At 38.9% G+C, this 27,994-nt stretch overlaps 1 protein-coding gene across 1 annotated transcript in view; it reads left to right on the forward strand.

The window, feature by feature from the left end:
• Positions 1 to 6,528: 6,528 nt before the first annotated feature.
• The window catches only part of LOC150079987 (BTB/POZ domain-containing protein 6-A-like), a 33,470-nt gene continuing 12,004 nt past the window's right edge, over positions 6,529 to 27,994 (forward strand). The window contains exons 1-2 of the mRNA XM_090383305.1: positions 6,529 to 6,641; positions 18,231 to 18,457. Of these exons, the coding sequence (XP_090239431.1) occupies positions 18,237 to 18,457 (221 nt within the window). The 5' untranslated portion in view covers positions 6,529 to 6,641; positions 18,231 to 18,236. The remainder of the gene's footprint in view (positions 6,642 to 18,230; positions 18,458 to 27,994) is intronic.

A 27,994-nucleotide genomic window follows, 5' to 3' on the forward strand; every position in this document is an offset into this window, starting at 1 on the left:
ATCGGGGTCACTGTTGGCTCTTGATTTTAAACTGACGATATTTCGTCGCTTTTCATCTTTCTTCTGATTCGAAGGTTTAGAAACAATCTTCAATCTAAATCAAAGTTTTCCCTCTAAATTTCAATGGCAAACGTAATTTAATAAAAGCGAAGCAACTCATAGCGCGGAAATAACAAGATTAAACGTAGAAACAAATTTTCAAAGAATTTAACATCTCTCTGCAGGAAATTTGTAAGGAGATCGCCTTTCCTTGAAAGAAATTTCTAACTTCAGACATTCCTCTAGTTCGTTTATTTGGTTTGGCTGTTTGGCAATTCCAACTACTGCGAACAAGAAAACTATCTTGTGGACATTGTGCTGAGTGTGCGTTCATTATACCAGAACCAAAGAAGAGAAAAAAAGACCAATTTCGAAAACTACTAAAAAAATGGATAAAGATACCAAACATTAAGTTAGGGCTTGTAAAAGTATTTGTCATATTGTATAGTGAAAGGAAGCCACAGACATTTGTTGTACTAGCAAAAAAATAAAATAAATAAAAAATAAAATAAATAATAGAAAAATCGATTAAGTAATAAAAAAAACAAATTATATACTTCCATCCTCACACAGATAAGTATCCATATGACCTTTAAATTTCTTCAAATTGTCAGCCTAAACTGCCTGCGAAGGCATCTTTATCCAGCTATCAACAACTCGCTGCATAAAAAAAAAACCTCTTAAACTCTCATTTAAAACACAACATTACTATAGATGATGCTCGATGCTAAGTGTAGCTTCTGCTTATTTATTTATGTAAACCCCAAACACGAGAGGAATTAGAACTTATAGTACTTAGTACCGTGCTTGAGTTGGAGGTTGAGAAGACGAAAGGAGATATTTGTTGACATTGGACTTGAACTTCTGTAGATTGTAATTTTCAGTAAATACGAATGAAGAAAGGTTGTTCCAGAAAACGGTAGTTGAATGAATAAATGAGGAAGATGAAAAGTTGGTTCTGTGGTTTTGAAGTTGGACAGTAAATGGATGTTGGCTGGTGGCGGCACGTGTTCGGACTGTTTTGAAAGAGAGAGCGGGAATCATAGAAGCCAATTCAGAAGAACAGTGCCCATGGAAGTATCTGTAGAAGAGGCATGCAGCAGAACAGTACGTCTATGAGAAAGAGAGTGGAGAGACTCTGTTAGAGAAGAATCATTAATTAACCTAACTGCCCTCTTCTGAATGGAATCAAGAAGCCTGAGAGAGGTTTTGGGGGCACCACCCCAGATGTGAGAACAATATTCCATGGCAGGGCGAATTTGCGATTTATACAGAGTGAGCAGCTGATTGGGAGAAAAGTAACGCCGAGAGCGAAAGAGAAAACCAAGTTTTTTAGATGCAGAGGAAGTAATATTTGTAATGTGCTTGTGCCAAGAGAGATTAGAAGTCAGGGTAATCCCCAAAAGAGATATATCATTTTGCCTAGAAATCGGAGTGTCACTAAATATAAGCATAGGAGCACAAGAATCCTTTTTGCGAGATATAAGGGAAGACTGAGTTTTAGAAGGGTTGAAATCAACTAAGTTGTCTTTGCCCCAGTGGAAAATTACCTGAAAATCGGCATTTAAGGTATTGGTATCCGATTTTCGAGAAGTTGAAGCTGATTCAGCAGGACAAGGTTTCTCAAAATGGAAAGTTGAATGCAATGTGCTATCATCGGCAAAACTATGGATGGGATTTGCAGTCAATGGAAGAAGGTCATTAATATACAAGGGGAAAAGAGTGGGGGAAAGAACTGAACCTTGGGGGACACCGGTATTAGTGGAGAAGTTAGAAGACAGAGAGCCATCTACCATCACCCTCAGTGAGCGATCAGAGAGAAACTGGATAACCAATTACTAAAAACAGTTGGCAAACCATAAGATGGAAGCTTGTTTAGAAGACCTTTATGCCAAACGCGATCGAAAGCCTTTGAGATGTAAAGAGCAACTACTTGTGTTTCACCGAACCTTTCCATTGAATTAGTCCATAAATGAGTAACATAAGCCAGAATATCACCAGTGGATCGACACTGACGGAATCCATACCGGCGATCGTTGACCAGACAGAAGGTTTCTAGGTAGTTTAAGAGTTGGCGGTTAATTGATTTCTCCATTACTTTAGAATGAGTAGAAGTAATTGCAATGGGACGATAATTGGATGGGAGGGATTTGTCACCCTTTTTAGGAACTGGCTGAATATGAGCAAATTTCCAAGCAGAAGGAAAAACTCCTTTGGAATAAGAAAGCGCAAAAAGGCGGCAAAGAATAGGAGTAAGTTCAGGAGCACAGGTTTTGAGAACAAGTGGAGAAATACCATCAGGACCTGGAGCTTTCGTAGCATCAAGATTCATCAAAATCCTTCTGACATCCTTTTGACGGAAGACCACAGGAGGCATTGAATGGAGCGAGTTGGGTCTGGTGGGAGGTGTTTTACCAAGATCATTAATATGTGAGTTGGAAGAAAAATGGGATGCTAGTAGGTCAGCTTTATCCTTGGCTGAAGTGACAACAGAACCATCTGGTTTGGACAGAGGTGGGAGCAGAGATGGGCAAAAGTTATGGCCAATAGCTTTGGCAAGAGACCAGAAGCTCGGCTACCATTAGGGCAACAAGCAAGTTTTCTACTCTTAGCCTGTTCAAATTCTAGTTTGGACTGGTTAATAACTGCTTTACAATTGTTGCGAGCTTTGGTGTAGGCACAAAATGAAACTGAAGAATTAGAAACAAGCCAATTACGATATGCAACATTCTTCTCTTGAACAGCCTTAGCACATTTATTGGAAAACCAAGGTTTAGATAAAGGACGAGATTTTAAAGTGCAGTGTGGGATAAAGGATTCCATTCCTGCAAGAATAATTTCACTGACACGATCTGAGCAAACGTTGACATCAGAAGTTTTGAAACAGTAATCCGACCAAGGAAAGGAAGAAAAGAATTCTCGCAGGTCATCCCATTTTGCATTCTTGAAATGCCAAACAACACGAGGTTGGGAATAGCCATGAGATAAAGTTTCCATTGGAGAAGAGACAATCACCAAGTTGTGAGCTGAAGTGCCTAAAGGACCTCTCACTTCGACCGTGTACTTAGAAGGGTTGTTTATGAGAAAAAGATCAAGCGTATTGGCTGTATGATTAGATTGTCCAATATTCTTGTAGGTAAATGAACAATCTGTGCTTGGTCATTAGTAATTGCAAAAGCCTCAGCATTTCGACCTGCTATGTCGGTGTGACTAGAAAACGGAAACCAGCTGGAGTTGTGAACATTAAAATCACCAAGAAAAATTACCTCACTGTTAGGAAAGTTGGACTGGAGAAAGTCAAGTTGCAAAGAGAGGAAGTCAAAGAACTCCAAGTGATTAGTGGAGTTGGGAGAACGGTTGAGACAACAGATGAATTTGACACAATGAGGTAGAGAGATTTTAAGCCAGAGAAGATCAAAGAGAGGAGATTCCAAATTTCCAAGTCTCTGACAGGGAATATCAGAACGGACATATGCACAAGTACCACCTTTGATGCGAAAGGAATCATACAGCGAATAATTTGGGCATCTGAGATGAGCAGTAGTTGAATCAACCGATAACTGAGGTTCTGTCAGAAAAGGTACATGTGGTTTGGCAGACTGCAAGTGGAAATGGACATCGTTGAGATTAGAATTGAGCCCACGTATATTTGTGAAATGAATTAGGAAGTGCTTAGGAATTAGGAAGAATTAGGAAATGAACATAAAACACCATTATGCCTGGCATTTGTGGATTATGAAAAGTCATTTGACTGCATACAGCATAAGGCAATGTTTCGGGCACTGGAAAGACAAGGCATAGATACTCCATATATATTGTGATTTTGAAGAAAATATATGAGAGTGCTCCCTCCTTTATTAGACTAGACAAAGACAGTAATAAATTTAAAATTGAGAAAGAAGTTCGACAGGGAGACACAATATCTCCGAAGCTGTTTACTGCTGCCCTTGAGGAAGCTTTCAGAAGATTAGACTGGTTGCAAAAATGAATCAATGTGAATGGAGAGTACTAAACCATTTACCATTTGCAGATGACATTGTGATCATAAGCCACGATCCCAAAGAATTAGAGGAAAATCTTAATCAGTTATGCAGAGTTAGTAAGGATTTTAGACTAAAGATGAATATGGCTAAAACAAAAGTAATGATGAACAAGTATGCCACGGAAAGGGAACTAATGATTGAAGGAGCAGTAATTGAAAAGGTGGAGTCATATACTTTTCTGGGACAAGTCATCAGCGGTAATAATGATAAATGGTTGAAAGTGAAGAGAAGAATCAATTTTGGATAGATAGCGTTCATGAAATATAGTCACGTGCTGAAGAGCAATATCCCAGTTTGTCTGAAACGTAAAATAATGAACCAATGTATACTCCCCACCATGACTTATGGAAGTGAAACTTGGGCACTCACCAAAAGAATGGAAGAGAAGCTGAGAACTACACAGCGATGAATGGAACGAATTATAATGGGAATCACACTGTTAGATAAGAAGAGAAACACATGGATTAGGTAGCAAACTCAATAAAGGACATTCTTATCAAAACTAAAGAACTGAAATGGTCTTGGGCAGGACACATAGCTCGAAGACATGATGACAGATGGACTAAGAAAATAACAGAATGGTACCCAAGAGGAGCTAAGCGAAAACCTGCAAGACAATGACGAAGGTGCATAGATGAAATTCATGAGTTTGTAGGTAGTAAATGGATGGCCTCTGCACAAAACAGAAGAAACTGGAAAGTTGTTGGAGAGGCTTTCATCCTGCAGTGGATTGAAAATGGCTGATGATGATGACTCATTCCTCTGGGACTATCGCCTGACGTCACAGATACTTTCTTATCACCCGATAGGTTCATATTGCGATTATTCGGCTACATTCCAAGATTGTCTGTTTTACACTTTGTTCACTGGAAATTACGCTCGTCTTCACGTCATATCTAGAACAAGGATACATATTTTTCCACTTAGTTGAATCGAAACATTTATATTTACCTATTCAACCAGCAGAACGTAATTTCTTTTCATACTATTCACTTGAATACTACAAGAGAATACACAAACACGCCTGTACACGCCGTTTCTATCAGTTTGACTGATATCCGGTTAAGAACATGCTGGTTGACTTTATCTTGCAATTTCCAGGAAATGAAAGTCGGTTGTTTCAAAACACATAAGAAAATTGCTGTTGTAGAGTTTTAGGAGCATCAGCAGTAAGGCCATATTACATCGTATAAACTGCCTGTAAATTGCGTGTGCAAATTACTGTGGCCGATTTTCTCTTTGCGGGACGGAAAACATAGTTTCCGGGAGAAAAACCGTGTTACCCTCGTCCGACTCAGCCACGTTGTGAAAAAGGCCGATGAAAATTTCTCTCATCATCGACGAGACTCGAACTCGGGTCTTATCCATCCGATATCGGGAGGACGACGACCCTATCAACAGTGCTACCCATTAGGGCACACGTAGGTAGGTAGAAGGAATAAATGATATTAAAAATTAATTCTGTTGCGTTAGAGTTAGTTAACGAATGGATGTTATCAAATTTCTGGACAAGATTGCTGGAAATCCACCTGATTTCTAACCTTTCTTGGCACGGAAAATGATATCCATCGAAATAGAATATTCTGTGAAAACAAATAAAAAATCTTAAAAGAAAACAGAATATTGCACTCCTTAAAATGTCTATAGAACGTCGTGCAGAAAAAATTTAACATATCTGTACGAAGCAATATTTTTCATGTCCGTGTTCAACCTTGAGAAGGTTGGAAATCAGCGTAATCCCCAACGACTTTATTTAGAAATCTGAATTCTGCCGAAGTTGAGATGCTTTCTTTCCATAGATTCAGACTGGACTTTGTTAAAACAAGACGAACATAAGAACTGAAGTAAGTTTTCGTCGCTCTCTTGAAACATTAGCAGGAAATCAGCATTTCAAGAATTGTTGGAGATGTTTATAAAGTTGTTACTGTTAATGCAGAACACGAGTTTTCAAACTGGAAGGTGAAATTTATTTTTATTTTATTTGAGTTCCTAAAATTCAGGCACTGCTACGTTTTGAAATTACTGTACATAGCAGCAATAAAGATAATTCATTTATTTAAAATTTCATAAAACTGTAATTAATTTGGTACAATTTTCGAAGCCATTAAAAATCAAGATGCGAAACAAATAAAATAAATATACAAAAGTCACGAGCTGCAATTTTTATTTAGTGAAATAGAAAATGCAAACTTGAAATCATCATTATCGGAAGTAATAAAGCAATCGAAAGGCGGATATATTTTTAAAAATTGTGTTTATGGTGAATTGTCTCCAGACTCTCCTTTCCCTTCAAAAAAAAAATAGGCAAAATTCATACAAAAATACACATATTTGATATGAGGCAAGTGGTTGGCGTTTACGTAAACATCGACCAATGATATCAGCGAGAGAGAGAGAGAGGTGACCTTATTCAAAGAAAAGTTTTCCTCATTTGAGAAAGAGTCGGCGCTTTGCCCTGTTGAGATCGCTTCTTTTCCCGCCCTGGTACTACTGTTTGTTTTTTAATTTTGTGGACTAAAAGTGGAAGGAGAACACATAAAGGAGGGCTCATACCGAATAGTGAGTGTAGACGCCAATTTTCTTAAATTCTGCTGAACAAATTAGGGATTAAAATCCGTCTAATTGCTACTCGGGCCGTAAACAAGCCCACGCATGCATCGTGCTGCGTTTGCTACTTAAGCCTAACTCGTCCCAAAGTCTCGGCCGACCCAGAGTCGTGGCAGTGTAGCAGTTAAGAAATGTCTCTTTGAGTTTCCCTAATCTGAAATATTAAAATAGGACGTGAATTACATGGGTTAAATACCGCCATGAAGAATTTGTAAGTAAGAACTTAATTCTTGTTAAAAGTGAGTAACTTCCGTTCTCTTCGCCTTTTACGAGGCTCACGACCTTCAAACTTTGGACATTCGTAACAAACGTTTAAACTGAAATTGATAAGCGGAAATCATATCACGTCGTAAAGAATCCATTTCGTGAACTTTTATAAAAGTTTTGTCTTAAGCTATTCAAAATAAGTACCATTAAGCTAATAGTTTCGGTTTCCATAGGAAGCCATGCTGGAAATGGGGTTATCTCCTAAATTTGAAAGTTCACAACTTTTTCTTGATTCTAGCGATCGATTTAAAATTAAGGAAGTGGTGTAGAAATGCAACTTCTACTCCTCGCTCAAATTGCGTTTGTAGGTCTAAGTTATACATTATTTTATAATGTATAACTTAGACTCCGATTTCCAAACTCGGATTTCCAAATTTCCTCGGTCACGTGACAAGCAGCCATTATTTCAGGGTAAAGTGGCGCCGTCTGTTGCTTACGTCTTGAACTGATTAAAAACCGCAAATGTGGATTCTGATTCTTTTGCTACTGGAGTGGTGAATATTTTATTGGATTCAAATTAGACTGATCAACTACCATATTCTTGATAACCATAGCAGAACCCAAACGGCTTGTGTTTATCGCTTTGACTAAAGAAGACAATATCTTCAAAAAGGCCTCTAAGGTTGGGAGAGTACATATCCAGAATTTAAAACAAATACACCAACCGTTTAACTATAGTGCTTTTAATACTGAATGTACCAAACAATACTACACTGTAAAATAATATGCAACAAACTGATCTACAAAATAAAATTTGCGATAAAAATTTTAAAATATACAATAAAATAAAATAAAATTAAATTAAAAGCGATAAAACGACTGAAACTTTCGGGGGCTTCCGCCTCCTTTCTCAACACCAATGATGTTTAAGCAATACATCCTTAAGTAACAGGCTCACAGCACACGTGGATGACCAGGCGCATGCTCAATATTTCTTCCATGTGAACCAGAACCGGAAGCGGCTCGGGAGCGTGGAAATATAAAATGCTCGTCTTTTGGCAGGACCACGGCTTCCAGCAGGGGGTGAAATCGAACACCCCTGTCCCTATTCATACTATTGTTCTCAGACGAGCCTATCCACAAACTCTCCAGCCACTTACGGTCCCAGAACCTATGCTCCCGGTCAATTGTTTTGGTACATTCAGTATTAAACCACTATAGTTAAACGGTTGGTGTATTTGTTTTAAATTCTGGATAAAGAAGTCAAATCGCTGACGAGGCTAGGTAGAGTCAAGACGTGTGTGTTATTACCATTTTTTGGTTTTTAGTTAATTGTATGCATTCTAAAACCATTCTGAATTAATTGTTTCAGTTAGTTGACGTTAATACTAATATTTTCATTATTTGAATTGTGTTGGAATTACAGGATGTTAACAGCGCTATAGTGCAGTGTAATGGCCGCCTTATTGGTTGAATATCGTATCGTTATTCGTTGCAGCTGCAGCTTTAAGCTGAGCCTGCATTCGAATTTGAAAGAAGGTGAGAGTTACTTGAATTGGTAGTGATAGAATCTGTGAAGCTTCTGTCTCTGGAGTGCATTTGAATGAACTGGTTTCTTCAGATTTCATCTGGATATTTGAGGTATGGATAATAAAAAGGAAAATCAAGTAGAATAGGTGCTACCACCAGTACGATTGCAAGTTCTAGTAATGCTATTAGTACTGGGGAAGTCTGTGTGCAGGCATCAGCAGACAAACAAGTTGAGGTAGCTGACCAGGGAATTCAAATTGAAGAAACTAGAGAAGGTATTCAGGACAGTTATTTTCAGAGCCACAATCCTCAGATGTTTCAGAGGTTCAAATGAATCTTCAGAACTTTTACGTAGACAGATTTTTTGGCGATGATAGTAGGAAAAGTACAGGAACAAATTTGCTAGAGAGTGATATTATTGTTGCTAATATCCATGAACAGAGATGTAGGTATGGTGATAATAACAGCATTTATGAGTTATTTCAAAATTGGAGAAAATAGTGGTGGATTATACCACTAATGATGCCAAGGTAACTAAATCGGCATCTAATTTCATTCTAGTTAAGTGAATTGATATGGAGATTGTTACCACAGTTTTACTAATTGATAACGAGCGTTTGAAGGCAAGAATATATGAACTACAGATGAGAGTTAATTTATTTGATGATCTTGTTAGAGGACAGCCCATTATGCCTGGGTTGGGAGAACATCAAATGTCGTATGCTGATAAAGTTAAGTCGGTAAGAACACAGGAGATGACAAATAATCGATATGTGGGGTAGATTATATCGAAGGTGAAAATAACAGGGCTACTGTTATTAAAACCGGAGACAGACAACACCTTGATATTGAGAGCGGAGAATGAAACCAAGTACAGTACAAGCCAGGAAGGTAAAGAAGTGGTGGTAAATGATGTAAAACGGGATTTTAGGTTTATTAAAGTTAGTAACTTCAGATTGATTCGCAACAGGGATGTGTTAATTGAAACTGAGACAGTGGAGGATTTGAATAAATTAGCTGGTTCTGAGAATTTACTAGGGAAAGGGTTAAAGTACGATAATGTGAAGTTAGTCATCCGACAGTTCTGATTTATGATGCACCCAAGGAAGTTACCAAGGAAGAAATTTTGGAAGATTTGTACTGTAAAAATTTAAGACTGATCCTACTGAGCAGGAAGTTAAAAAATAACGGTTCTTTTGATTTAATACTGGGTTAAAATCACGGGTAACTAATTGGGGTATAGGCTTAACTTCACAGATGCATAAGTCTTTATTTGAATCTGATAGAAGTTTTATTGGCTATAATTCTCATAAGTTCAGAAACTTTATTGTCGTAAGTAAGTGTTTTAAATGTCTTGGTTATGGGCATTCATCTGTTCACACAAATTGTACACACGAATCTGTAAGTTGTGGACATTGTGCACAAGGAGGATATATTTTTAAAGATTGCCAGCTCAAAAATCAACCTCCTAAATGCATTAATTATAAAAGGAGGGGTAAAAACTGAACATTCTATAAGAGACTGTAATTGATCTTAGATCTTTAGATATTGCCAGTACGCGCATCTGTAATGAATAATATTCTGCTATTAATCATTTAGCAGGGTTAACTAATGGGAGGTTAATACAGATAAAGGGTCAGAGATAAAGAAGTGTAATGGATGAGGCTAAGGTTGTTATGATAGAGAAAGGGTATGATATTTTGTGTCTTCAAGAATCGTATCTAAGAACTTTTACAGATTCTTTAGGATTACAGGTTTTCCTGCATCTACTAAAGTAATACATACCCAGGATATTAAGGCAAAGACAGTTACAGTTATTTTTAATAATAAATTAAATGTAACAGTTAATTCTAGTTTATGTAGGCTAATTCTAGTTCATTTTATCTTGTGTCTCTTTATTGCACTCCTCCAGTGGGCTTTGATCCTTCTATTCAGTATTTAGAAAAACTGATGGTTTTCGTTGCTGGCAGTAATTTGATTATAGCTATGGATTCGAACGCCAAATCTAGATTGTGACATAGTAATTTTGTTGACAGCAGAGGTGTACAGTTAGAGGAGTTTTTGTTGTGCCGTAATTTAAATGTTATAAGTCTACCTAATAAGCCATATACTTTCGATAACACCCATGGAAGTTCTAACATTGATTTAATAACACCAACTGAACAGTTGAATAGAAGGATCTGCTGCTGCTGGGATGTATATACAGAGCACACCAATGGAGATCGCAGATCAATTGTGTTTAGCTTAAGTTTAGTAAATGGAACTTTAAATGAACCTATAGTGCAAGACAATGTTAGATTTTATTATAAAAGGATCAGTTGGAGAAAATTTGGGTTTAGCTTGTCAAACAGTTTTTCAGATATTGTTAAAAAAGTGTTATCTAGATTAAATTCAGTTGAATATGTTTTTATGTACAGACAGAACTTTATGCTTTACCTTTTGCTACTAAGAAAAAGAGAGCGTTAACAGATAAAGTTTCTTGGTGGTCTGTTGAGTTGACATCCCTAAGGAAAGAAGTATTTGAATTGAGGAAAAGGTATCAAAGACACAGGGGGGTGGTGTCTTACTGAGGCATTGGTTTATAAGGAGTTGCAAAATTAAGAAAAAGCAGTACCATAAAGCTATTTATAATCATAAATATGAAGCTCGGAAGGGTTTCGTTTACACGTTTTGGAATAATGAACCCTGGGGACTTCTTTTTAAACTTACAAGAAACAAATACAATATTAATAATTTAATTTGTACAGTTGTTTCTGACAATAAGGAATCTGTTGATTGGCTTTCCAATATCACGACAATAACTGACAGATTGTTTTTGGTTGACAGTGTCAGTGAGGATACAGAAGTGCAAAATAAGGTTAGAGAAGAGAATATAAATTATAGTGGCTGTCATGATATTGAATTATTCAGTATTACTGAACTTAGGATGGTGTGTTCTAAGTTAAATGTAAACAAAACACCTGGTCCTGTTAAATTTGTTGAGCTGTTTCCTGAGATAATATTAAATATGTTTAATAAATGTTTCCTTCAGGGTGTATTCCCAAGGTCTTGGAAGACAGCCCTTTTGAAGCTGCTTCGTAAACCAGGGAAACCATTAACTATTTCGAGAGGTTATAGGCCTTGCAAACCTGGGGAAGATTTTTGAAAGGTTATTGCTTATAAGACTTTAAACTTTATTTCGTACGAGGAAATTTTTTTTTTTTTTTTTTTTTTATGTGAACCCCAAACACGAGAGGTATTAGAACCTATAGTACTTAGTACCGTGCTTGGGTTGGAGGTTCAGAAGATGAAAGAAGATATTTGTTGACATTAGACTTTAACTTCTGCAGACTGTAATTTTCAGGAAATACGAATGAAGGAAGGTTGTTCCAGAAAACGGCACTTGAATGAATAAATGAGTAAGATGAAAAGTTGGTTCTGTGGTTTGAAGTTGGACAGTAAATGGATGTTGGCTGGATGTATTTGGACTGTTTTGAAAGAGAGAGGGGGAATTATAGAAGCCAATTCGAAACAACAGTGCCCATGGAAGTATCTGTAGAAAAGGCATGCAGCAGAAACGGTACGTCTATAAGACAGCGAGTGGAGAGACTCTGTTAGAGATGAATCATTAATTAACCTAACTGCCCTCTTCTGAATGGAATGAAGAAGCCTGAGGGAGGTATTAGGGGCACCACCCCAGTTGTGGGAACAATATTCCATGGCAGGGCGGATTTGCGATTTATACAGAGTGAGCAGCTGTTTGGAAGAAAAGTAACACCGTGAGCGAAAGAGAAAACCAAGTTTTTTACATGCAGAGGAAGCAATATTTGTAATGTGCTTGTGCCAAGAGAGATTACAAGTCAGGGTAATCCCCAAAAGAGATATATCATTTTGCATAGAAATCGGAGTGTCACCAAAGATAAGCAGAGAAGTAGAAGAATCCATTTTGCGAGATATAAGAAAAGACTGAGTTTTAGAAGGGTTGAAATCAACTAAGTTGTCTTTGCCCCACTGGAGAATTACATGAAGATCGGCATTTAAGGAATTGGTAGCAGATTTTCAAAAAAGTTGAAGCTGATTGAGCAGAACAAGGTTTCTCAAAATGGAAAGTGTAATGCAATGTGCTATCATCGGCAAAACTATGGATAGGATTTCCAGTCAATGGAAGAAGGTCATTAATATACAAGAGGAAAAGAGTGTGGGAAAGAACTGAACCTTGGGGGACACCGGCTTTAGTGGAGAAGTTAGAAGACAGAGAGCCATCTACCATCACCCTCTGTGAGCGATCAGAGAGAAACTTGATAACCAATTACTAAAAACAGTTGACAAACCATAAGATGGAAGCTTGTTTAGAAGACCTTTATGCCAAACACAATCAAAAGCCTTTGAGATGTCAAGAGCAGCTACTTGTGTTTCACCGAACCTTTCCATTGAATTAGTCCATAAATGGGTAACATACGCCAGAATATCACCAGTGGATCGACACTGACGGAATCCATACTGGCGATCGTTGATCAGACGGAAGGTTTCTAGGTAGTTTAAGAGTTGGCGGTTAATTGATTTCTCCATTACTTTAGAAAGAGTAAAAGTAACTGCAATGGGACGATAATTGGATGGAAGGGATTTGTCACCCTTTTTAGGAACTGGCTGGATATGAGAAAATTTCCAAGCAGAAGGAAAAACACCTTTGGAATAAGAAAGCGAAAAAAGGCGGCAGAGAAGAGGAGTAAGTTCAGGAGCACAGGTTTTGAGAACAAGTGGAGAAACACCATCAGGACCTGGAGCTTTCTTAGCATCGATTCATCAAAATCCTTCTGATATCCTTTTGACGGAAGACAACAGGAGGCATTGAATGGAGCGTGTTGGGAATGGTGGGTGGTGTTTTACCAAGATCATTAATACCTGAGCTGGAAGAAAAATGGGATGCTAGCAGGTCAGCTTTATCCTTGGCTGAAGTGACAACAGAACCATCTGGTTTGGACAGAGGTGGGAGCAGAGATGGGCAAAAGTTACGGCCAATAGCTTTGGCAAGAGACCAGAATGCTCGGCTACCATTAGGGCAAGAAGCAAGTTTTCTACTCTTAGCCTGTTCAAACTCTAGTTTGGACTGATTAATCACTGCTTTACAATTGTTGCGAGCTTTGGTGTAGGCACAAAATGAAACTGAAGAATTAGAAACAAGCCAATTACGATATGCAACATTCTTCTCTTGTACAGCCTTAGCACATTTATTGGAAAACCAAGGTTTAGATAAAGGACGAGATTTTAAAGTGGAGTGTGGGATAAAGGATTCCATTTCTGCAAGAATAATTTCACTGACACGATCTGAGCAAACGTTGACATCAGAAGTTTTGAAACAATAATCCGACCCAGGAAAGGAAGAAAAGAAGTCTCGCAGGTCATCCCATTTTGCATTCTTGTACTGCCAAACAACACGAGGTTGGGAATAGCCATGAGATAAAGGTTCCACTGGAGAAGAGACAATCACCAAGTTATGATCTGAAGTGCCTAAAGGACCTCTCAGTTGGACCGTGTACTTAGAAGGGTTGTTTGTGAGAAAAAGATCAAGCGTATTGGCTGTATGATTAGGATTGTCCGGTATTCTTGTAGGTAAATGAACAATCTGTGCTAGGTCATTAGTAATTGCAAAAGCCTCAGCATCTCGAACTGCTGGATCGATGTGGCTAGAAAAGGGAAGCGAGCTGGAGTTGTGAACATTAAAATCCCCAAGGAAAATTACCTCACTGTTAGGAAAGTTGGACTGGAGAAAGTCAATTTGCAAAGAGAGGAAGTCAAAGAGCTCCAAGTGATTAGTGGAGTTGGTAGAACGGTACAAACAACAGATGAATTTGACACAATGAGGTAGAGAGATTTTAAGCCAGAGAAGATCAAAGAGCGGAGATTCCAAATTGCCTAGTCTCTTACAGGGAATATCAGAACGGATATATGCACAAGTACCACCTTTGAGGCGAAAGGAATCATACAGCGAATAATTTGGGCATCTGATCTGAGCAGTAGTTGAATCAACCGATAACTGTGATTCTGTCAAAAAAAGTACATGGGGTTTGGCAGACTGCAAGTGGAAATGGACATCGTTAAGATTAGAATTGAGACCACGTATATTTGTAAAATGAATTAGGAAGTGCTTGGGAGGTTTAGATCTTTTCACATATAAGCATGCTCTATTAGTTTGTCAATTCATGGTGTATTCAATAGTAAGAAAAAGTGAGTGGGACATCCTGTATGAAGTAATGAAATTTTTGGATATGGCGTACACGTGGTAAGAATATACCCATATCCTTGACATAACGTGGCCTCGACAATGCTACCCACATACACACTACTCGGACTCCCTCCAGTCACTATCTGGCAGAGTAGAGGTAGCACGATTATACACTAGCTGATCCGGAAGCTTCCTAGAAATTTACCAATAGGTTCAGTCCGGTGTACTAAGTAGCGGCTGGCCTGCGAACACCGTTTTAGAGCTGTACCCTCGAAATATAAGGAATATTGGATCTCGCCACGACATTCATCATAACCTCAAAAGTCATCAATCATACTGCATGATGGAAGAGATAGGGAAGGGTTGACCGGAACTTAGCTCTAGAGACTAAACATGGGCTCCACCACTTCAAGCCCACAATAAGCAAAGTGGTGGTATTTCACCGGTTGATGAGTCATCTGCCACCTAGTACTGCCTGGTAACATAGAGGGGCGGCGTTCCTCCATGTGGTGTGGGCGCCACACCTCCACCCCTGCTTACGTTGGTTCACACCTGGGTGGTCACGCACCATGTACTTGTGCATGGAGGTTATACCCAGGATTACTAATAGTCCCATCATTGTGAAGGTGCAAGCCGAGGATTTGGCTGTCACAGACCATCCGGACTTCGCCAAAATTTTGTCCACTTTACTTGAGTGTCACCCGAATATCATTTCCGTCAGCGTTTTAGACTTCCAGGTAGTAAGTACAGCTTGTCTGACATATGTGAGAGAATGTCTGTGACAACCTTAAGGACCAATTGGATTTTCCCTGTCAATACGGATTTAAAAAGAAATGATACACAGATGATGCAATTCATGATCTTGTGGATTTTGTTACTTGTTCTAATTTTAAGTTCATCCTGGCCCTCTTCATAGATTTTGAAGGGGCTTTCGATACGGTTTAGTACCCCAGTGTTTTTAAATCTTTCAGAGCTTTGAATTGTACTGATTTTTTTTAGGACAATCAGCAACAGTTTTCAACAGTTGAAATTTGAGATAGGAATTAATCGAGGGTGCCTACAAGGTTCGGTGTTGGGGCCGATTTTTGGAATCTGGTGAGAAGGTCGCATATGCGGACGACGTGGTACTGTGTATGCAGGGGAAATCCAGATGAGTATTTGAAGATAAACTTCAATTGAAGATAAACTCGAAGGGAGGGTCGGTAGCCTGATTAATTGGACTCTGAATAATAAACTCCGAATTTCTTTTAATAAGAATGCAATGATGTTATTGAAAGGTAAACGCGACTACAGGAGACCAGCCCAATTAATTATCAATAGTATACAGATACCTTTGGTGTCTGAGGGCAAATACTTAGAGATTTTGTTGGATGACAATTTATTTTTTACACCCCACTTGAAATACTTAAGTGGTAAAGTAAAGAAATACACAGCCTCTATAGTCCAGATTTCCAGGAAAGACTGGGGGTTCGGTAAAACGATCCTCAGTCTTTACTATAAGGCTATTTTTTTTACCTATTGTAGCTTACACTGCCTCTGTCTGGTTTAAGCGTGTAAGTAATATCAAGTTTAGAAATAAGCTGAATTCATTACAGCGTATTATGTTATTATTAACTCTGAGAGTGAGTAAGACAGTATCGACTAATCCCCTTCAGGTGCTTGCTGGTCCACTCCCATTGGATTTGTATATTGTATATAGAGCTTTTAGTTACTTTTTAAGGAAGTGCAGACAAGTTATAATCATGGGAATTACAAATGATATTTTGATTGATTGGAAGAGAGAGGAAAAATTATTTTATTGAAGTTGACAGGAATATGGCAAGAACGTTGGAGGCCCAGTGTGACTGGTGCTAGACTTTCTATTCCTGATGTATGTTTTAATATTGAAAATAAATGGTTCTTTCTCTGCATGGAAGCCTCTTTTATAATCACATGGCATAGCTCGCTTAATTATAAGTTACGTGACTTAGGTTTGGAGGACGAGGATCTTTTCTGTATATGTAATTACCTGAAGCATCTGAACGTGTTTTTAATGAGTGCCCTCTTTAGGAGGAATTTTAGATCAGTTGTACCAGATTTTAATCGATTCGATGCGGGAGTGCATATGGAACGCTTATGGGGTAGAATATTTCACAGCATGGTCTTTGCTTGTTAACAGGAGACATTGTTTTTACAGGAATAGGATACACTTGAATAGAAGGGGCGCAAGAAATCTAGCAGATGCTTCCGGGGCAACCATAGTCGGGTCGGAAAACTGCTAGCTTAGGGGCAATACACAGATATAGTTTAACTAGAGTAACTAGAGCTGTAGGCAGAGGTGAAAGTGATTCTTGCATTGCTACTATTGGTATATGCGGCAGCCTGTAAAGGAAGATGTTCGTTCTGGATTTCAGATCCTTTTTTGGGTCTTCATGGAACAAATAAATACATGAGCTGTGTTAGTTTAACTAAGAGTAAGAACATATGCATGTATACTTTCATGTATATTAATGCTAGGAGCATTGTATGCTCAGTGGACACGTCTCATGGGATACCAACCGAGTAATGGGTAGACCAACCTTTCGCCCGGATAAGGGCAGTCACACGACGAGGCATTGAATCCACTAGTTCACGAAAGCGTTCCACGGATATTTCCATCCATGCTTGCTGCACCGCTGTCCATAATTCCATAGCAATCCTGGGTGGACGATACCAAGCTAGAATAGACCTTTCTGCAGCATTCTAAAGATGCTACACAGGGATCAAGTCCTTTGAACTGGGAGACCATTCTATGGTGGTAAAATCTGCGGAATGGTCTTCAAACCGTTTTCTAGATACCGCAGCTCTTTGTGGGGGCGCATTGTCCTACTGGAAGATCCCATTGCTTTGTGGGTTCTCGATGACCACGAAGGGAGTGCAGATCATCTGCAAGGATATATACTTAATCTGGACCATTTACAGATTCGTCTAGACGTTCCAGAAGTCCCAACGTGTGCCAGTTGAACACGCCCCACGTCGACCTGCCTGACGAGTTCCTTGTTGACATAACGGGTGCATAGCTTAGATACGCACCCTCTCGTCCGCTCGAAATAACTGGAAACGGGAATCATCGTACCAAGAGACTCTTCACTTCTCGTATCTTTTTTTTTATTTTTTTTATTTTGAGATTATTTTTTTAGCTCAAATGGCCAGCACAACGGCAAAAGATTACTAGCATTTACACGTATAGCACTACCTGCTGTAGTTGCAGGATTCTGCTTTACCTTCATTTAGTATAGTTCAATACGCACTTACTCCACCTTTTTCTTGGCAAGGAGGGTTAACCGGGTAGAAGTGTTTTCTGGCCTTCGCTGTTCCTTGATGGCGAAGTGGCCATCAAGCATTACAGTTTCACTCCAATAATAGCAAAACTTTACAAATTTGACAGACACAAACACACGACTGGCCCTTTTCGCACAGCTTTATATCATGACAAAGAAGGATCGAGATACTGTTTAACGCACACTGTTCCGCTCTACATCATAATCTCTTTAATCGTGAATAATATGATTAACACCCTGCTCAGAGGAAGCATCAAATTTACTAATGTTTGTTCCTAAATATTTTTTCCCAAATTTGTTTAGGTAATCATGGTGCCAGTGAGAGAGAGACTTCATTCCTCGTTGAAGGATTCAAAATTTTGTGATGTAACTTTCGTTGTTGGAGAGGAAAAAGAACGAGTGGAGGCCCACAAATTCATACTTGCCATTGGAAGTCCTGTGTTTGAATGCATGTTGTACGGCCCTTTGAAGGAAGAAGGAAACATTTTGATCCCTGACGTGACTCCCGAGGCATTCAACATTATGCTCACGTGAGTCATCATACGTCTTTGTTTCTTATCGAGTAATGTAATCCGTTCTCTTTTTTTTGAAATATTATAAACAGTTCAATGTTTTCTTAGAAATTAATCGAATTATCACCAGCTGAATTTTTGAATGTTATTTTCTTTTTAATTGTATTCGTTTTTTGTTTTTTTAAAGTTAAAAGCATGGGTTCGATACCTTAGGAGAGAAGCACATTCAGGGAATTTTTTTTTACCTGGCTTTCAATTACAAAAAAAAAAAAAAAAAAAAAAATGGAACCAAGAAACCAGACACACGAACCATCTCTGTGGAACACTTTCGACACCTCAATCATTTCATGTCCCGAAGTCTTCAGTCGATATTGGTTGGGAAACGGTGCTACTTGGGATTACATATGGATGCAATTAATCAACTGGCTATACGCAGTTGGTCAAAATTACTTTTTCACAATTAGAGTCCACCCTAAAAGTTCATCAGCTTATCGGCAATTATGGTAGGAAGGGTAACAGAAAATATGCCGGTTATTTCATAAGTAGAGAATGCTTATGAAGATACCGTTCAAAATTGGAATGCTTTTCTTAAAATGTTTTGTTTACATATCAGAATTACAGTTTTTTTTTTCTTTTTATGAAAACACCAAACACAAGAGGGGTTAGAACCTATAGTACTTATTGCTGTGCATGGGTTGGACGATGGGAAGATGAAAGAAGATAATTGTCGTCATTGGACTTGAACTTCTGTAGACTGTAATTTCCAGGATATACGTATGAAGGAAGGTTGTTCCAGAAAACAAAAATTGAATGAATGAAGAAGAAGAAATTACAATTCTCCATGGTAGGGCGGATTTGCGATTTGTACAGAGTGAGCAGCTGTTTGGAAGAAAAGTAACGCCCAGAGCCAAAGAGAAAACCAAGTTTTTTAGATGCAGAGGAAGCAATATTTGTAATGTGCTTGTGCCAAGAGAGATTAGAAGTCAGGGTAATCCCAAAAGAGATATATCATTTTGCCTAGAAATTGGAGTGTCACTAAAGATAAGCATAGCAGCAGAAGAATCCTTTTTGCGAGATATAAGACAAGACTGAGTTTTAGAAGGATTGAAAATACGAAATTTTTAGAAATCTTCAAGTACCGTGTTAATAGACTAGTAAAGGATAGCGAAAGCTTAAAAAGCGGTACTCACCTTGAAATTAATCTGCGATGGCTTTCTTAGGCAGCGTGGTTAATGTTTAGGTTGAATTGTTAAATTGAAAAAAATAAAAGGGAAGGAAGTAGGTAAAAGTTGACTGAGTTAAAATAGGCGCAAGGAACCAGAAGTGTACACATCCGATCCTTGGTTGTCATCGAAGTAAAAGAATAAAAAGAATAATTAAAAACTATGTATGTGAATCCGGTGAAGCCAATAGTCTTTACGAGGACTTTCGTTAGTTAAAAAACGTCTTCAGTTGGTAATGTGTGGGGAGAGCACGCGCATGGTATTTAAGAATAAAAAATTATACTCTCGTGACAACCAAGGATCGGATGTGTACACTTCTGTTTCCTTGCGCCTATTTTAACTCAGTCAACTTTTACCTACTTCCTTCCCTTTTATTTTTTTCAATTTAACAATTCAACCTAAACATTAACCACGCTGCCTAAGAAAGCCATCGCAGATTAATTTCAAGGTGAGTAGCGCTTTTTAAGCTTTCGCTATCCTTTACTAGAAGGATTGAAATCAACTAAGTTGTCTTTGCCCCACTGGAGAATACCTTGAGATCGGTATTTAGGGAATTGGTAGTGGTTATTTTATGTGAGGTTGAATCCATTTGAGCAGGGCAAGATTTCTCAACATGGAAGGTGGAATGCCATGTGCTATAATTAATAAACTATCGATACGGTTTCCGGTCAATGCAAGAAGGCCATTAATATAGAAGAGGAAAGGAGTGGGGAAAAGAACTGAACCTCGGGAACAACCGCATTGGTGAAAAAGTTAGAATAGAGTGAGCCATCTACCATCATCCGCAGCGAGCGGTGAGAAAGAAAATTGGAGACCCAATTACAAAAAAAAAAAAAAAAAAAAAAACAGTTGTAAAACCATAAAATGGAAGCTTATTCTAAATAAGCTTCCATCTTATGAAAAAAAAAAAAAAAAAACAGATCAAAGGCCTTTGATCTGCTTGGAATAAAGAAACTCAAACAGCAACTGCTTGAGTTTCGCCAAATTTTTTGTTCATAGATGGGAAACAAACCCAGAATATCACCAGTGGCTTTATCTATATTTATCTGTAAAATCAGGCATCATCTGTAAAAAAATTGATGTGGATACACTGAATGATGAAATTACAAAAAGCAACAGATACAAGAGGGTCACCAACAATATAAGAAGCACAATTAACAAGATACTGGCACAACACGAAAAATTAAAAGTAAGAATCGTCAATACCAATATACCGTTCTTATATATGATATATGATACCTAAATTTCATAAAACACCAGTTAATTTCTAATACATTACTAGCGGAAGAAATTGCTAAACCAGAGTAATCGCCAATAAGTTGGAAAACATTATAAAACAAATGTATATGGACATAAAAGAAACGTGGGTAATAAATAGTAATATCGAAGTGTTAAAATATATGAAAGAACATCATAATATCGCCAAAATAGAAGCACATGATTTTGCCAAATCATGTCACATCATTCACTGTCTCATCATTAGCCAAGCTCAAAATAATATTGGACACACACTTTAAGGATTACAAAGAAAAATTAGAAATAAATGAAAGCCAGTGGGCAGTGTATATTTGGTCCTAGAGGTTGTCTCAGACATTCTCTCAGATATGCCAGACAAGCTGTACTTGCTCCCTGGGAGTCTAAAACGCTGATGGAACTGACATTCGGGTGACACTCAAATCAAGTGGACCCAATTACGGCGAAGACCGGACGGTCTGTGGCAGCTAAATCTCTGCTTGCACCTTCACGATGGTGGGACTGTTAATAATCCTGAGTATAACCTCCATGCACAAGAACATAGTGGGTGACCACCCTGGTGTGAACCAACGTCAGCAGGGGTCGAGGTGTGTCGCCGACACCGCATGGAGGAATGCCGCCCCTCTATGGTACCAGCAGTACTAAGTGGTAGATGACTCTCATCATCCGGTGCAATACCACAACTTTGCTTATTGGAGGCTCGAAATGATGGAACCCATGTTTAGTCTGTAGAGCTAAGTTCCGGTCAACCCTTCCCTATCTCTTCCATCATGTAGTATGATTGATAACTTTTGAGGTTGTGATGGACATCATGGCAAGATCCAATCTCCCTTACATTTAGAGGGTACAGCTTTAAAACTGTGTTCACAGGCCAGCCGCTAGTTAGTACACCAAACCGAACCTATTGGTAACTCTCTAGGAGGCATCCGGATCAGCTAGTGTATAATCTTGCTACCTCTACTCTGTCAGACAGTGACTGGAGGGAGTCCAAGTAGTGTGTATGTGGCAAGCATTGTCGAAGCCACGTTATGTCAAGGATCTGCGTATATTCTTACCATGTGTACGCCATATCCAAAAATTTCATTACTTCACACAGCATGTCCCTCTCACTTTTTCTTACTATTGAATACACCATGAATTGTGAAACTAATAGAGCAAGCTTATCTGCGAAAAGATCTAAACCTCCCAAGCACTTCCTAATTCATTTTTCAAATATACGTGGTCTCAATTCTAATCTCAACGATGTCCATTTCCACTTGCAGTCTGCCAAACCCCATGTACGTTTTCTGACAGAATCTCAGTTATCGGTTGATTCAACTACTGCTCATCTCAAATGCCCAAATTATTCGCTGTATCATTCCTTTCGCCTCAAAGGTGGTACTTGTGCATATGTCCGTTCTGATATTCCCTGTCAGAGACTTGCCAATTTGAAATCTCCTCTCTTTGATCTTTTCTAGCTTAAAATCTCTCTACCCCATTGTGTCAAATTCATCTGTTGTCTCTACCGTTCTAACAACTATACTAATCACTTGGAGCTCTTTGACTTCCTCTCTTTGCAACTTGATTTTCTCCAGTAAAACTTTCCTAACAGTGAGGTAATTTTCCTTGGTGATTTTAACGTTCCCAAACTCCAGCTGGCTTCCGTTTTCTAATCACAACAATCCAGCTGGTCGAGATGCTGAGGCTTTTGCAATTACTAATGACCTAGCACAGATTGTTCATTTACCTACAAGAACCCCAGACAATCCTAATCATACAGCTAATACGCTTGATCTTTTTCTCACAAACAACCCTTCTAAGTACACGGTCGAAGTGAGAGGTCCTTCAGGTACTTCAGATCACAACTTGGTGATTGTCTCTTCTCCAATGGAAACTTTATCTCATGGCTATTCCCAACCTCGTGTTGTTTGGCATTACAAGAATGAAAACTGGGATGACCTGCGAGACTTCTTTTCTTCTTTTCCTTGGTCGGATTACTGTTTCAAAACTTCTGATGTCAACGTTTGCTGAGATCATGTCAGTGAAATTATTCTTGCAGGAATGGAATCCTTTATCCCACACTCGACTTTATAATCTCGTCCTTTATCTAAACCTTGGTTTTCCAATAAATGTGCTAAGGCTGTTCAAGAGAAGAATGTTGCATATCGTAATTGGCTTGTTTCTAATTCTTCAGTTTCATTTTCTGCCTACACCAAAGCTCGCAACAATTGTAAAGCAGTTATTAATCAATCTAAATTAGAGTTTGAACAGGCTAAGAGTAGAAACCGTGCTTCTTGCCCTAATGGTAACCGAGCATTCTGGTCTCTTGCCAAAGCTTTTGGCCATCTCTGCTCCCATCTCTGTCCAAACCAGATGGTTCTGTTGTCACTTCAGTCAAGGATAAAGCTGACCTCCTAGCATCCCATTTTTCTTCCAACTCATGTATTAATGATCTTGGTTAAACACCTCCTACCATTCCCAACACACTCCATTCAATGCCTCCTATAGTTTTCCGTTAAGAGCATGTCAGAAGGATTTTGACGAATCTTGATGCTCTAGAAAACTAGAGGTTCTGGTGGTATTTCTCCACTTGTTCTCAAACCTGTGCTCCTGAACTTATTCCTATTCTTTGTCGCCTTTTTTCACTTTCTTATTCCAAAGGTGTTTTTCCTTGAGCTTGGAAATTTGCTTATATCCAGCCAGTTCCTAAAGAGGGTGACAAATCCTTCCCATCCAATTATCGTCCCACTGCAATCACTTCTACTCTTTCTAAAGTAATGGAGAAATCAATTAACCGCCAACTCTTAAACTACCTAGAAACCTTCCGTCTGATCAATGATCGCCAGTATTGATTCCGTCAGTGTCGATCCACTGGTGATATTCTGGCTTATGTTACCCATTTATGGACTAATTCAATGGAAAGGTTCGATGAAACACAAGTAGTTGATCTTGACATCTCAAAGGCTTTAGTAATTGGTTATCTGTCTTTAGTAATTGGCCAACTGTCTTTAGTAATTGGTTATCCAGTTTTCTCTCTGATCGCTCACTGAGGGTGATTGTAGATGGCTCTCTGTCTTCTAACTTCTCCACTAGTGCCGGTGTCCCCGAAGATTGAATTCTTTCGCCCACTCTTTTCCTCTTGTATATTAATGACCTGCTTCCATTGACTGGAAATCCTATCCATAGTTTTGCCGATGATAGCACATTGCATTCCACTTTCCATTTTGAGAAACCTTGCCCTGTTCAATCAGCTTCGACTTCTCAAATATCTGCTACCAATTCCGTAAATGCCGATCTTCAGATAATTCTCCAGTGGGGCAAAGACAACTTAGTTGATTTCAATCCTTCTAAAACTCAGTCTTGTCTTATATCTCGCAAAAAGGATTCTTCTGCTCCTATGCTTATCTTTAGTGACACTCCTATTTCTAGGCAAAATTACATCTCTTTTGGGGATTACCCTGACTTCTAATCTCTCTTGGCACAAGCACATTACAAATATTGCTTCCTCTGCATCTAAAACACTTGGTTTTCTCTTTCGCTCTCGGCGTTACTTTTCTTCCAAACAGCTGCTCACTCTGTATAAATCGCAAATCCGCCCTGCCATGGAATATTGTTCTCACATCTGGGGTGGTGCCCCCAAAACCTCTCTCAGGCTTCTTGATTCCGTTTAGAAGAGGGCAATTAGGTTAATTAATGATTCATCTCTAACAGAGTCTCTCCACTCGCTTTCTCATAGATGTACTTTGTCTGCCGTATGCCTTTTCTACAGATACTTCCATGGGCACTGTTCTTCTGAATTGGCTTCTATAATTCCCGCTCTCTCTTTCAAAACAGTCCGAACACGTGCCGCCACCAGCCAACATCCATTTACTGCCCAACTTCAAACCACAGAACCAACTTTTCATCTTCCTCATTTATTCATTCAACTGCCGTTTTCTGGAACAACCTTCCTTCATATGTATTTCCTGAAAATTACAATCTACAGAAGTTCAAGTCCAATATCAACAAATATCTTCTTTCGTCTTCTCAACTTCCAACCCAAGCACCGTACTAAGTTCTATAGGTTCTAATACCTCTCGTGTTTGGGGTTCACATAAAAAAAAAAAAAAAAAAAAATACAAAGTTCTGCCTATTCAACAACTACATATGCGATGGCAGAGACGTATATAAACATGTAATATGGGATCCAAAATTTCAGTACTGGCATCTAACGTTTTTCTACATCACTAATGAAAATGAATAAAACGAATAAAAACCAAATAAAGACATACAGAAACATCGATGACATGATTTCTTTTGACAGCAACTTAGATGAGGTCAAAAAGGATATCTATCCCATGGATCTGACATTAACAAAAACGAAGGTAGACAACGTTTTTAGACCTGACAATAAATATTAAGGAGAATAACCAAGTAGAAATAGGAATATACAATAAGAAGGAAGATTATAACTTTGAAATAATACACCTTAGCATTTGGAACTGCAATATACCAACCAAATACATAGAAATGTAATAACTTCACAAGCAATTAGAATATGCAAGCAACAGTAGAAATAGATCTGAGACATTAAAAGATAAACTCACCGTTTATTACTTATTCCCTACAGAAAATAAGTAATGAACGGTGTCTCTGCACTAATGATCGCAGCATAGTCACAAAACGAGTTGCAGCCATGCAAACAACACCCGTGGAGTCTGGCGAACTGCTTAAACAAAACGGAAAGATGCACAATAAGAATCCCTATAGGGTGGCTAAAGAAAACGAAAGCGCCCTTGAAACTCTTCTAATCATATCAGATTGTCCGCGCGGTAGCACAGTGGTATCGTCACCGTCCTCCCCACACCGGGTGGAAAAGGCCTGGGTTCGAATCCCGTCGATGACGCGAGGAACTTTAGTGGGCTTTTTTCTCTCCGTGGCTGAGTTAGTCGGTGTTAGGCGTAGATTGCAAGGTTTTTCTCTCCAGTGACTGGGGTTTTTTCGTCCACCAAAACAGACAAATCGACCATAGAATATACTCAATTTACAGACACAAATACGGGTTAATGTATTTAATTACGGGAAACCCTAAAATAATAATAATAATCATATCAGATTTCTGCAAGTTCCTGAATCATTCTTGAGAATCGAGATGAGAAGAAGAAAAGAAAACCAAGCGACAAACGACCACAGAAAGTAACCAGAGCCATCCATGTATTCAACCACACTAATAAGTTGACTCAGTTTCAGGAAAGAAATGATGATATTGTACCACACTACAACAGTCATGACCAAGCTACTGAACCGGGGTTCATTGACCAGAGTTGTGTATTGAGAAGCAAGAGCCCACCCCATTTTCCCCCCACTAGAAGGCAACCAAAGAATTCCAACAACACTAGCAAACAACCAATTATCAAAGTCTCACCGCAGTAAACTGATGCTCGCAGAGAAAGATGACATCTCTGTCGCCTTGCCCAAGACCAAGATTTTTGTCTCCCGGTTTGGACCCTCAACAAGCCCCGAATCCATAAAGAGAATGTTTCTTGTGGAACACAATGCCCCCATCGAAGTAAAACAGTTTAAAACTAGGCAAACAGGCTACGCCTCATTTCTAGTATGGTGTTAGTGTATAGTGTGTTCGTGTCTAACGGCACCAGGGGTTCCCCCCATCGCCGTGTTGCTTTCATTGTGGGTGTAACAGTTCACTCTAAAGGCCAGAGATTTAAAAGTGTATGGATATTGTATGAGTGAGATTTCAGTGGCTAGGACCTTAAAAAAAAAAAAAAAAAAAAAAAATATATATATATATATATATATACAAAGGGTACTAGGAAAGTTTTGCAATACAGCTTTGTTTATTTAATTTTTTCAAAGTAATTTCTTCTACATTCAATACACCTCTCCATCCTCCGAAACCAATCTTTAAACCAGTTCTGCCAAGTTTCACTAGGGAGTAAAGCACACTCGTTGTCCCAAGCCCGTAGAAGGCCCTCATCACTGGAAAACCGCCTCCCTTTTAGCTTCATTTTCACATGCGGGAACAGTGCAAAGTCGCAGGGAGCAAGGTCTGGACTGTAGGGAGGGTGCTCGAGAAGTTTCAGTCCTGTCGTGGTCAAATATTCGGTGCAAGCTTTGGCGCGGTGAGGTGCAGCATTATCGTGATGGAGGTACCAGGTGTCCATTCTTGACTTTGGCCGCAGGTTCTTCATAGATCCAATGACTTTAGGCAGACATTGTTCAGTATACCACTTAGCTGTGACTGTCTTCTACGTGTCCAAAACGACACGTTCCACAATTCCACTCGATTTGAAAAATACAGCTATCATTTTCTTCTTTACAGATCGGGATTTTCTGACAATTACGGGTGTGTCGTCATCATCAAAGACCCAAACTTTGTTTTGAGCCTTGGTCGGCAGATCGTAATAGTACAGCCAAGTCTCGTCACCTGTCACGATGTTGTTCACATACCGAGATTGTCCCTTATCAAACTTTTTTAACATCTCCCGGCACCAAGTCACACGTCGTGTCATCTGCTCTTCAGTCAGTTGATGCGGCACCCAGAGAGAACAAAGTTTCTTCACGTGCAAATGATCTTGCAGAATCGAACGAATTGCTGGTGCATTTAGGCCCAAAGTATCCTCTATCTGTTGGTAGGTCACTCGCCTGTTTTCGTCAAGCATTTTCCTCACAGCAGTAACGTTTTCCTCCGTAACTGACGTTCGTGGCCTTCCCGGCCTCTCAGAATCCTCCAGAGTGAAATTTCCCCTTTGAAATTCTCTATACCACCTGAATATCATTGTACGATGTGGACAATCATCATCTAGTGCAAGAGTCATTTCTTCTAAGCACTGGTCTATGGTTAAACCACGCACGAAATTATACCGCAAAACTGTCCTTATCTCATTTCGTGACCACGATGCCATCGCAAGCACTTTACACTCTCACTACTAATGAATAACTGAGCCCATCGACTTGGCGCGGCGGCTACTATGCACGTATGAACATGTCTCAACATGCAGCAACAAACAGCTTCCTGTGATTCATTGTTGCGTCATATTGCAAAACTTTCCTAGTACCCTTTGTATATATATAATAAAATGAAATTTTCGCTCAGTGGGGA

This window comes from Mastigoproctus giganteus, chromosome 10, assembly GCF_048544385.1.
Source record: "Mastigoproctus giganteus isolate SK-2022 chromosome 10, ASM4854438v1, whole genome shotgun sequence".
In the NCBI taxonomy this organism is placed as follows: domain Eukaryota; kingdom Metazoa; phylum Arthropoda; class Arachnida; order Uropygi; family Thelyphonidae; genus Mastigoproctus; species Mastigoproctus giganteus.